We start from the raw sequence: 12,606 nt of genomic DNA, 5'->3' as shown, positions 1-12,606 counted from the left end.
ATAGCTTGTAGCAATGTTTCAGAAAAGACCAAATATTAAAGTGCCGTCAACAATTTCCGTATCAAAATATGTTGTTAGCATTTATCTTAAAAATTTTATTTTGTGTTGTACATTTTTGAATTCCAATGGACAGATGTAGTTGGAGCTAAGTTCTGAAAAAACCAAGTGGGCCATACTAAAAAATAGAAAAAAGAAATTAATGCATATTTTTTCTTTCAGGTTTTCATGTCCTCAACATTTGTTCACGTTTTTCTACCTCTAGATTTCTCTCTTCTCTAACACACCACTCAAGACTCCTCTGACCCTTTCTTTGTACTCTTCTCCTTCTCTAACATTAACTACTATGTTGTTAGCGTTTTTTCTTAAAAAAATTGTTTTGTACGGTACATTTTTGAATTCCAATGGGTGGATTTGGTTGGAGCTAAAATATGATAAACTAGGTGGGCCATACTAAAAAAATAATTAATACACATTTTTTCTTTCAGGTTTTCATGTCCTCCACACTTGTTCACGTTTTCCTACCTCTAGATTTCTCTCTCCTCTACCACAACACTCAAGACTCCTCTAACCCTTAACTAATATGTTGTTAGCATTTTTCTTTAAAATTTTGTTTTGTAATGTACAAAAAAAATTAATGCATATTTTTTTCTTTCAGGTTTTCATGTCTTCAACACTTGTTCTCGTTTTCCTATCTCTAGAGTTCTCTCTTCTCTAACACACCACTCAAGACTCCTCTGACCCTTTCTTTGTATTCTTCTCCTTCTCTAACCTTAACTACTATGATGTTAGTGTTTTTTTCTTAAAAAATTTGCTTTGTACGTTACATTTTTGAAATCCAATGGGTGGATGTGGTTGGAGCTAAGTTCTGATAAACTAGGTGGGCCATACTAAAAAAAAAAATTTAATGCACATTTTTTTTTTCAGGTTTTCATGTCCTCCACACTTGTTCACGTTTTCCTGCCTCTAGATTTCTCTCTTCTCTAACACACCACTCAAGACTCCTCTGACCCTTTCTTTGTATTCTTTTCCTTCTCTAACCTTAACTACTATGATGTTAGCGTTTTTTCTTTAAAAATTTGTTTTGTACGTTACATTTTTGAAATCCAATGGGTGGATGTGGTTGGAGCTAAGTTCTGATAAACTGGGTGGGCCATACTAAAAAAAAATTTAATGCACATTTTTTCTTTCAGGTTTTCATGTCCTCCACACTTGTTCACGTTTTCCTACCTCTAGATTTCTCTCTCCTCTAACACACAACTCAAGACTCCTCTAACCCTTTCTTTGTATTCTTCTCCTAGTTCTCTAACCTTAACTACTACTCCCTCCGTTTCTAAATACATGCTCCATTTCTCTTGGGCACGTATGTCAATACTAATCTTTGATCAATAATATCTTTAATTATCAATAAGTATAAATTAAACAATTGAAAATTAATAATCTCTTCATTGAGACGATTCCAACAAGTATCCACAAGACTATATTTTTTCTTATGTATGAATCAAACATTAGTCAAAGTAAAATAAATGAAAAGTGCAAAAAATAGAAATGGAACAAGTATTTAAAAACAGAGGGAGTATGTTGTTAGCATTTTTCTTAAAAATTTTGTTTTGTACTGCACATTTTCGAATCCCAACGGTCGGATGTAGTTGGAACTAAGTTCTAATAAACCAAGTGGGCCATACTAAAAACATTTAAAGCACATTTTTTCTACCAGGTTTTCATGTCCTCCACACTTGTTCACGTTTTCCTACCTCTAGATTTCTCTCTCCTCTAACACACCACTCAAGACTACTCTAACCCTTTCTTTGTCTCCTTCTCAATTTATACGATGTTCGTTTGTTATGGTAATAAAAGTGGCAGTACGGAATCATTCAATTTAAGTTTATTGATAGAACCAATCCTAGGCTTGAGGCTTCAACCATAAGCAAGTTTAAGCTTTTGGTTAAATTGGTCATTTAACATGATATCAGAGCCAACGTGACACGAAGGTGACGGTTCAAATCTCATCCACTTTCTCCTTTCAAAGTGGAATATTAAACACTGATTATGGAGATACTTCGTGTATTATGCTAGTATGTTAATATTGCAAGAACTTCATAGACAAGAAAATTGTGCACAAAGCTCTAAATCTAAACTCCTAGGATAAAGTAAAATCAATTTATCATCACTTTACATTCAAAGTAAAATTTAAGGGTTAGAATAATCAAGTAACCTTTATAAAAAACACACACAATCCTTTGATCGCTTATACTATTTCGTATGTCATAATAATACAATATTCTAACCTTAAAAAAGAAAAAAAAAATTAATATTCAAACATCAATTACATTTCATAATGATCCAATCATAAGCCATAGCACAAACAATTATAGCATGCATGCCAGATTGGGAGAAACTGGGAAAGGAAAGATATGGTAATAACCCTGTCAGATTGCTACTAGATAATAGAACTAAGGTACTAATCTAATTTGTCTTTAAAAAAAAAGGTACTAATCTAATTTTGAGTACAAACCTTTTCAAGTTCTGTCATCTAACAAAAACAGTCCAGAGAGATCAGCAACATGAGCCAAACTTGGTTGCAAACTAGCAACACATATTTGCAGGAACAAGATCCTGGAAGAATTCTTGTGCATATTCTCGCGTCTTTAAAATCAAGTAAGACTCAGGAAGCTGAATTAGAATAGGTATTGGAGTTTCCATATTGTAGCACATATTCTTGACTGGAAGAACCCGTATATCAGGTCATGAAAGTAAATTAATAGATGCAGGATAAGAACGTTGTGGCATCACCAAATGTACCTACTATTACCAAATTTAATGGTATCCTTCTCAAAGAGCTCATAATAACGTTGTGGTTCAATAAGATCGGATCTTCCTGTGAATGCAACAGATTGAATCAAAGCACCTAACAAACGTTATGAAGTTTAAGACATTACCACAGAACATGAAAGAAGATGATAAGTATGGCTTACATTAATGAAGGTCGTATTCGTGCTTCCAAGGTCCATCAAGTATGGCCTGTCAAATAACAGGAAAGGACAAAACCAAAGCCAATGCATATATTTTGTACTTTATTATAGAAACAAACAGTAGTAAATAATTAAATAAATGGCTGTTCGGAAATAAAAGGCCAATAACACTTGCATCCTAATTTTGAGAAAATCTAATTTAGTTCTTTAGATTTTCAATCAACATGCATTCATTACAATGATTATTTGGTTCAAGCCATGCGACTTTCAAACATTTCACTAATAAGAAGCTTTCTGTAGACACTTCTCAGCAAATTACAAAAAAAAAAAAAAAATGACAAAAAACATGAGAAGCAAACTAAAGGGAAGTCCTGGGAAAATTTACAAAGTTATCTGACAAGAAGCGATGAATGAAAAGTAGTCTGCTCTTCAGGGAGTCTTGAAACAGATATAGTGACTAGTTTTTCAAGGATAAGGGCAAATAAAGAAAGTGCTTTACCTTGCTGCCTTTGACACCATGCCCTCAGGTTGCTTATTTTCAAATTGCCTGCCTAGAAGTACAATTGGTCAAACAAGGCTACCAGTTGATAACCGATATTAAAGGACTGCATGTTGTTTGCTACAAGAGGGATGATCTGTAGGGATATCGGCTACAATTCGCTCTCTTCCAAATAGGTAACAACTCTGGCGATGCACGTAAAATGGCTCTGAAGAATATGAGATGTAATTACATCAGGAACCAGCATTACAGAAGCTAAGCATTACCTTCCTTGAATAAAGCATTTAATAAACATAGGAATGTAGGAGTCCAGCCTGTTTTATGAAAGCAATGACAAGCACTTGGAAGATAATCCAGTCTTAAATATTCCCAAAACACATATCAGCAAAGAGTTATAAGCAATAAAAGAAGCTACCGTATGTCCATATCCAAATAAAGTTTCAGTCTTTCTTTCACAAGTCTTAAATATTCCCAAGACACAAGTCCTCTTTCACACTGCTCCTTTCACTGGATTAAACTTTATTTGTTATAAAGAATTTAATAGCTGTCCTAACAGAGAGGTGAAAATGGCATGTCACTCTCATTAAGCATATTCACCCTGTTACTTGACAGCCAAGAAACAGGAGAAGATGACTGGATAAGAATGTAAGGAAGCTCCCTGTTTCCCTGAAGGAAAATGGACACTAAAATCTTGGTGAACTTGCAGCGCACAGAAATGAAGATTGATAGGCACATGATCCCAAATGACCAGGCATCTTATCCCAAATAATGGTCGTATGGCTTGACCATCTAGAAGGTTATCTCAAAAACCACCCCTGCTCCTCTTGTAATCTTCATAAAAATAGCCTAACTCTACAAAGACTGTCATCTATCCCAACTACTAACAGCACAGCCATGCAGCTTCAACAGCCAGTTGACTGCACAGTACAGGACAAGAGATCATCTACATGAGATGTGTACCAAGATTATCAGCTTTCTGGTCCCTTAGCACTGTTAAGGCTGTGCCAGCAGCACCTTCCCCAAAAAGGCTCAGCAAGATTCCATCACACAAAAACTGGAGACAACCAGACGAGTTAAACCTTGATAGGATGAAATCTTACCCAACTTAAATGTGTCAACTCTTCAAGTGCTGGGTTGCTGCCACCTAAATCACCTATAAATACACAATCCATTATGACATCAACTACATTCCCTTACGTCAAAAAGTGAATAATCCACATCCCCTTAAGGCCTTCATTCTAATTCCAAAGCTTAACAGATATAGTCTCACCATGTCAAACTAGAACATACCAACTAAATGGTTCAAATAATTAAGATTTTCACTAAATCTTCTTTTCCTTTATAATTACATTTTCACAGACAATAATAATCATCATTATAGAGAAAGACAATAAAAGACCTTTTTCATCATCTATGCTGCTGCAATGCATGATATTGTTCAGCTAGAAAACTAAAACTCCCTTTGTGGCTAAAATGTTTTCACATTAGCATTGGTACAAATATGTAGAATGCTTGTTAAAAACATACAATTAAACACAGTTTTGGTAGGAGATGGACAGAGAAGAAAACGTGTTATGATAGAAAGTATAGAGAGAGAAAGAGGGTTGATATGATAAACAAAGAAAGGAGAAGAAGCAATTATAATGGAAGTGTTATTTATTTTAATATGATACAGTGATAATCTAGTAAAGTTATTGCAAACAATATTAAGTGGAAGAAGTAAATATGATCCAACACAGGAGCATCCTTCTAGATTTAAGACTATTATAGTAATGATATCAGAGTTCACATGTTTTAAGGAAACAAAAGAAAGTTACAAAATAGCTTGCACTGCAATAAGCCAAAAGGACCACACAAAACCACATTACCCGGGGACATAGATAGAATACGATGAACAGCTCTTTACAACCTACCGGTTAAAGCTTCACCACCCTTGAAAACATACAAGAGCCATCTTATAGTAGGTACCCAAGTATCAGGAGGTTCACTGAAAAGTAAAGTAACACCTGCCACAGTAAAATATTGTATTTAAAAAATATATAAACTTCAGTTTAGCAACTAGGTGTCCATCTGCAGGTAAGAAACTCAAGTGGATAAGTTGCCCAGCATGGTCCAAATTTGATCAGAAATAAAGATGAAGCGATTATCTCAAAAGTGGTTTAACAATAAAGGCTCCCTATAAGCCTACATATATCAGCGCATTCTGTCCTGCACATGTTACTAAGCATATTTTCCTCTCTTTCAAATTGCCAATGTAATAATTGGATGTGACTGCTCGGATTCTCAGAACCAGAAGCTTCTCATAGGCTATTAACATCACTATTTTACTTGCTTTCTACCTGCCAAGTTTTTCAGTCTTGATCCACCACTCATCGTCCTGTTTAATCAGGAGTATAGTGGAACTAATAGTGCTTGGTTTAAGAAATCATGATACAAGTGCAAAGCTGCACACTAACATCTTTCTAAATGAAGTTCACAGTTTCTTTTTCTAGGGTGTGGATCTAACCCTAGCACCTTTAATGAATCTGGTAACTTCATAAACAAGTGTTTTTATTCAGTTAACTAACACTGTTGATGTGCAATAGAAAGGTCATCTCAAAGAGATCAAAACTTAATGCCACCATAATATACAATACAACCCTCTCCTCTTCACTACAAGGGTGCTCAATCACTCAACCACTCTCCTCTCCCCAACCACCGGGTTCCCTGCTAGTGATCAGTCTATTCCCTAGACATTCCTTCTCAGAGTTCATTTAGATGGCTGTTGGCTGTTGCATCATCCAGTGGATTGCCATGAAAGGTGAAAGGCACAGCCACAGAGGTCCAAATATACACGGCCATAAACTGACTGGGCTCACTCATCAAACAACAAAATGTTTGCACAAGTTCCCTTTTTGGTTCTTATTCTAACTGTAGATGATCTACCTTTTGGGAAATATTCTTATCTTGGCTGTTTTCCATGGTTTAATCCTTGTTGAAACTTCTTGATAATTAATTGATATCGCTTCATTAAACTTAATTATAATCTCATGCCATTAGTATATATATCAACAATAATAATATTAATTATTCCCACCATTTTTCACATTCAAGTTTTATACAATTACCAAAGAGTTACTAGTCCAATTTGTTAGATCCACAGTAGGATAGTAGCCATAGGTAGGGAAATACACTTATAGTTGAATTAACCACGCCATGTAAATATACAACAAACATGTATCTAGCTGTTGGATGTTTCTCGGTGAGTTAACATAGACCAAGTATCTTTCTAACCAATAAAGACTTGTAGGAAACTTCCAAGAAATCCAAAGAGCTTGTTCAAAAGGGGAAAAACAGAAGACTTAGATATCATACTTTAGACGAGATATGAGATAGGGAAGACGACCATTAGACGAATTAGCAACTGGACTCCACTGGCTACTGCAGCCTCAGACCAAGAACAACCCCTTCCAACCCAGATTACCAAAACCCACCAGCACCTCTATCCATGGCTCCCTGCCTACCCTCCCCTGCAGGAAAGGAATAACAAAAAGGTAAGCCACTCTTTTAGTTTGCCCACCCAAATTGCTGGATTGACCTCCCACACGTTCTTCACCAATCCAGGAGATAAATGCTCTTCAATTCCCTTAATTCTCTATCTATCCTTGAGAAGGATCAAGGATATATTGTCAATAAAGGGGGATTAAGAATTCGGACATAACCCAATAACGGCACTAGCTATACAATCTATGATTTGTAAGTTGCTGGTCCAATACTTGGAGCCAAAAAAGGAAACTTGGGTAACGGCCCACCTCCCTCCAGCCCCACCCCCACCCCCACCCCCCCTACACACACACACACACACACCCTCCCCTATTTCTTCTTTTTTTATGCTGTTCTAAAATCATCATTGCTGTTCATTCTTTAAAAACAATTACAATTAATTGACGTTTGTCTACAAGTGTTCAACCAAAACAAGTAGGACACTAAGCTATATACAAGGCTGATTGTCTCTACTGTGCAAAATCCTCAAGTAATAAGCAAAACCAATATCCAAAGAAAAAAGACAATAAATCAAGGGATTGGATTCTTGATAATTACCTCTTACTCGATTGGTTTCTGCAACAAGCTTTCCATACAGCTCAAATGAAGGTTTTTGCTGCTTATGATAAATACATAACTGGATCAGCAAACTCAAACAAATAATTAGAAAGATACAGTAGTATAGAGTAAATTAAATACTTTGCAGTTGAAAAAAATTAAGTACCAAGAAAGACTTTTAACAGATATATACTTAAGCGGATAAGATATTTCATCCAGAAAATAAAACATAAACATATAAGGAGTATTAACTGTCTCCTTTTTCAAGGGTCCATTTCTACAAACAAGTCTATTCTATATACCTTTTCCTTTGTATCCAATGCCTGATCAGTAGCTTTCATCATTGATAGTGAGTCAGTTGCATCACCTCTGCTCAAGCAAGACAAAATGAGAACAGAAAACTGTCAAGACCCACCACCAAAGGAAAAAGTAATTGCACATTAATAGCAAGAAATCAAACACCATAGAAACAAACAGCCACAGATTTTCAAGGCAGAATATATATCAGTACCATCAAAGAAAGAAAGAACCAGGGAGAATTAACCCAAATCAGAACATGGATAATAATAATTGGCAAGACTTCAGCTTGGGAGTTTTACCAATGAAATACTCACCGGTGCTCAGCTCCTCTGGATTCTTCATCCTGTAAAATAGAAACCACAAGAATTTTAGATATAAGAATCAACTCCCAGACATAAATACAGAGAATATTACAAAAGTGCCAACTTCATGCACAAAGTGGAAGCTATATAGGAAAGGACACAAAATGACCAAACAGCTAAAAGCACCAAAGGACCTAATATCCAACCACAACAACACAGCCTTAGTCCCAAGATGATTTGGGTTTGGCTTACATAGAATCGTCACAAGGAACCGTCCAATATAGAAAAAAGGACATGACAAAATCATCAGTCAAAAGAGTTTGAAAAAAAGGTGCATAAAGTGAGAAAAAGAAAGAGCATCCAATCAAAATTTAACAAATTTTTAAAAGAAAACCAAGAAAAAAATTCAAGGAAGTTTTAAAGGAGTGGTAAAAACATGTGCGTAAAAAACATAAAGGACCTAATAACCCAAAAGAAAAAGAAAATAAAAAGAAAGAAAAAAAAAACTTGCTAAGTTATACGAGTATCTACAAATCTTTGGGAAGTACTTTAATATTTACAGTGGAATCTCAGTACTCAGCACTTGACGACATCATAACCAGAGGTTGATCCACGGAATAATATCAATATTTAATCATTTCTTAAAGTAATCTTGAACCCAATATCCAATTATACTATTTAGGAAACATTCAAAATTCAATTACTTTTGGCAATTAAAGAAGTGATGGTGTGAAAAAGTAAGGGTTTAGGAATAAATAATGGCATAATCAGATACCAACAGACTTTGAACTAACAAATATTCATTTCAATTCTAAAATCAAGTGTTCATAAATAATCTAAGGACTTGATCCGTGTCAAAAATTTGAACTCGATCACATTTGTTACGCTTCTCATATTGCTAGGACAAAACTACTATTTAGTATCTACCACTCATTCTGAAGAAAACCCAATCACTACACGTTAAGAGTGTACCTTCACACATATATCAAGCACAGAGCCAAAACACATGATAACAAGATAAATGACTCGGTTAAGCAGACAAGTGAAATTACCCACCCATAAGTCATGATTTCCAACCACCTATTTCCACTAAAATTACTAACATGAAAAACTTCCCTGACCATTACCAAAGATATAAGAATATAAGTAGACCAATAAGATATCTAAGGTTAATAAATACAAGGTCCTTGTTATATTTAGATTGCAATTTATAGAACTCAAAAGAAGATAGCGTGATAAGGCTATCAAAACCAAAGTAAAGATTTTGGATATCAGCACACATCTCATCAAGAGCTGTGGAGTAAGATGCCGGCAAAGGTGAATTGTGCAGACTCTGGTGATATGGTGAACTGATGGTGACTTGTATAGCCGGTGTCTTTGTCTAGAAGATTTACCATCAGTGCCATCTCTATCTTTGCCCTTTTCTCCCTCAAACTTTCGCTCTCTTCTATCCCTAGGAAATTCCCTCTAAAAATCCCTTTCCTAATAATTCCTCTCATCCTTATCACTTCCTTTACCAACATTGATCTTTTAACAGCACCCATTTCAACCTGAACCCCCTTTAACCATTTTGTCCTAGGTTATGAAGACCTAGGCATAGGAGAGCTCGATTTCTCTCGTATGGGTGACTTAACTTGGTCAATATGTCTCTTCCTCACTGGCTAACTACCCATATCCCTACTACAAGAGGAGCTCACAACAGGCAATCTTCCTTTATTGCCAGTTTCACCTCGGCCCCTCACCGGGGAAACCGAGTGCTTGGAGAAATGGCGCCTTCTAGGAGATTTCCAAGCCACCAAAGGACTCATCTACACACCATAACCAATATTTCCTATCAAATAGGATCATAGAAACATTCACAATTTCATAGTGCCCATATCAAACATTTAAAAGCAGATAATGCCAATTGTTCAATGAATTTGTAAGCAATATTCGCAACGATTTAGTAAATTACACAATAATCAAATACTATCAGTCAAACAAAGTACTCCAATATATAGCTAATTCAAGTAATTAATGCAAAATTGATAAAGATGATAACTAACATAATGCATAAAGTTGATAAATTTTGAATAAACAAAGTACATAATTCAATATTAACCCAACACAAATAATTCAAATGCAAAGAATCATACTTTCCCTTAATTTATATAAGAAAAAATTATAATAATTTTATAAATGTAGATGAATTATAAATTATCTCAAACACTTGTACACTGGATGAAGTAAAAATTGGATTATAATTAAAATCAAATTAGAAAATAAATAGAGGTAAAATGGTGAGAATTACCGAGAATTCAAAGTTGAAGGGTTTTGGCTCAGACACGGCGGCAGTGTAGGAGGCGATGAGCGGCCGGAAAATGGACGATAAATCGGCAGGCGGTTGAGGAAAGTGAAGAAGCGATGAGATCATGAGGCCAACTTTTCGGAAAATGCTTTTGACACAACATAAATTCATTTTGGTACACCCTTACACTCGTATGAGAATAGCATAAGGTGTACCAAAATCATTTCCCTAAAATTTCTGTTCGGTTTGTTATTGTGTGGCTGTGTCGGACAATACTCATCAGGTGTAGTTTTAGGAATTAGGCCCTATTTGATTCACCTTAATTTTGCTGAATTGAAATTATTTTTACTGAACTGAACTTATTTTTACTGAACTGAACTTAATTTTACTGAACTGAAATTATTTTTACAGAACTGAAATTATTTTTACTGATTTTCTATTATAATTCTTCTTTAAGAAAACTAAATTTTACTGAACTGAACTTATTTTTACTGAACTGAAATTATTTTTACTGATTTTCTATTATAATTCTTCTTTAAGAAAACTGAATTTTACTTTACTGAACTTATTTTTACTGAACTGAAATTATTTTTACTGAACTGAAATTATTTTTTTAAGGTGAAGAGAACAGGGCCTTATACTCCTTCCATGTCCTCTTCTATTTGTTTGACCCATTTGACTTTTTACAATCATCAACTTTTTGCGTATAGAGTTGTATCTTGTATGTAAACAATTTATTTGACTCAAAAATCAATAAAGTAACATCACATAATGGGGTAAAAAATAAAAGATAGGGGGAGACGGGGAGTCAATAGTAAAAGCTAATTGTCAAACAAGGTCAATACCTCATATTTTTAATTTCTTTCTTCTTTTTTTACAAATATGTCAATTTCAAACGGTAAAAGGTATTCATTTTGCGGAATACAATCATTAAAGTTTATTTTTGCATAATACAACCAAAAAAGTCATCAAATATATTAAACTGAAACCAAAATCTGTTTTTGGCCACTTTTATCGAGATGTAACGTAATTAATCATTTATTGATATAAAAGATGAACCCGAGAATATTAGTTTGAAATCATTTATTGATATGATGCCATCATATTCCGATAAAAATAGCCAAAAATCGGATTATGGTTGTAGTTTAAATTGTTCAGTTACTTTTTTTTGGTGTAAATTGCAAAAATAAAAAGTGATGGTTTTTTTTTTAACATAAGGTACACGAGGAGCCACCTCCTATCACAGGAGGGGGATGAGATTCGAACCCCCGTCACATGGGGGAAGATTTTCCTCCATTTCCTAGATCCTCATAAATAGTGATGGTTGGTTGTAATTGACAAGTTTATTTTACTTTTTTTACTTGAACAAATTCGTTATTTCGCTATGTAAATTTGGCCCTATTTTGTGGTAGCGTTTAAGGTAACGGTTAGCGTTTTGACCAGTCAAAATACTACTAGATTAAAAATAATAGTTTGTGGCAAAATAGTGATTCTACTAGTGGTTAGCGATAGCGGTAGCTTTTTTCAAACATTAAAAAAAGTAGCGTTTAAAAGTAGCGTGTAGCATTTGACAAATTTTTATTACTTTTTAAACAATATTTATATGAATTTTGATATATTTTACTGTTACATTGCAAGATTTGCAACCACTACTTTTGCCAAATATTCATACTACCAACCGTTACTCAAATAGCTAACCTCTACCTACTACTAATTAATCACTACTCGCTACCTTAATTAACAGCTATCGTTACCGTTACTTTTGCCAAACAGGAAGAGTAAAATAACTAGCGGAAAATTGAAAATAGACTACTATAGAGTATAGAGCACATGGTACGGAGGCGAGGCTTTTTCCATATTTGGTGGGGATGCGAATGACTAATGAGTAATGACTAATAAGGATGCTAACGTTGCACCCTGACAACGATGATTCTTGAGCGCAGAAATATTAAACGTGTGAATATGGTACACCGTACACTTGTGTAAGATTAATCTTTTTAAATTTAAATCAATTACATGTAGTATTGACGTATTGTAGTATGTACGATCGGTTAAGCTTTCTTCTTATCTATCCAAAAAAACAAAAATGTACTGTGCTTCAAAAAACTCAATGAAAGAAAATCAAATATTATTACATTGCTTCATAATTCGTGCTTATATATAAATTAG

The 12,606-nt window shown here is 34.5% G+C and overlaps 1 protein-coding gene across 1 annotated transcript; it reads right to left on the bottom strand.

Moving 5' to 3' along the window:
• Positions 1-2,245: 2,245 nt before the first annotated feature.
• On the bottom strand, positions 2,246-10,608 carry LOC145604348 (FHA domain-containing protein DDL-like). The gene is made up of 6 exons (XM_081660264.1): positions 10,441-10,608; positions 8,163-8,191; positions 7,851-7,917; positions 7,549-7,606; positions 5,382-5,474; positions 2,246-3,676 (listed from the first exon to the last, which is right to left on the bottom strand). The coding sequence occupies exons 1-6, from the start codon at positions 10,606-10,608 to the stop codon at positions 3,567-3,569; spliced, it is 525 nt and encodes a 174-aa protein (XP_081516390.1). The 3' UTR covers positions 2,246-3,566.
• Positions 10,609-12,606: the final 1,998 nt, after the last annotated feature.

This window comes from Chenopodium album, chromosome 22 (genome assembly GCF_948465745.1).
Source record: "Chenopodium album chromosome 22, dcCheAlbu1.1, whole genome shotgun sequence".
In the NCBI taxonomy this organism is placed as follows: Eukaryota; Viridiplantae; Streptophyta; class Magnoliopsida; order Caryophyllales; family Amaranthaceae; genus Chenopodium; species Chenopodium album.
This window is presented reverse-complemented; position numbering and strand designations above follow the sequence as displayed.

Excerpts from the sequence above, each read along its gene's own strand:
- LOC145604348 (XM_081660264.1), bottom strand. The coding sequence starts at position 10,608 with ATGAATTTATGTTGTGTCAAAAGCATTTTCCGAAAAGTTGGCCTCATG. Across the intron at positions 8,192-10,440 it reads CCTTCAACTTTGAATTCTCG|GATGAAGAATCCAGAGGAGC; the intron begins GTAATTCTCACC and ends TCTATTTTACAG. Across the intron at positions 7,918-8,162 it reads TCCAGAGGAGCTGAGCACCG|AGGTGATGCAACTGACTCAC; the intron begins GTGAGTATTTCA and ends TTGCTTGAGCAG.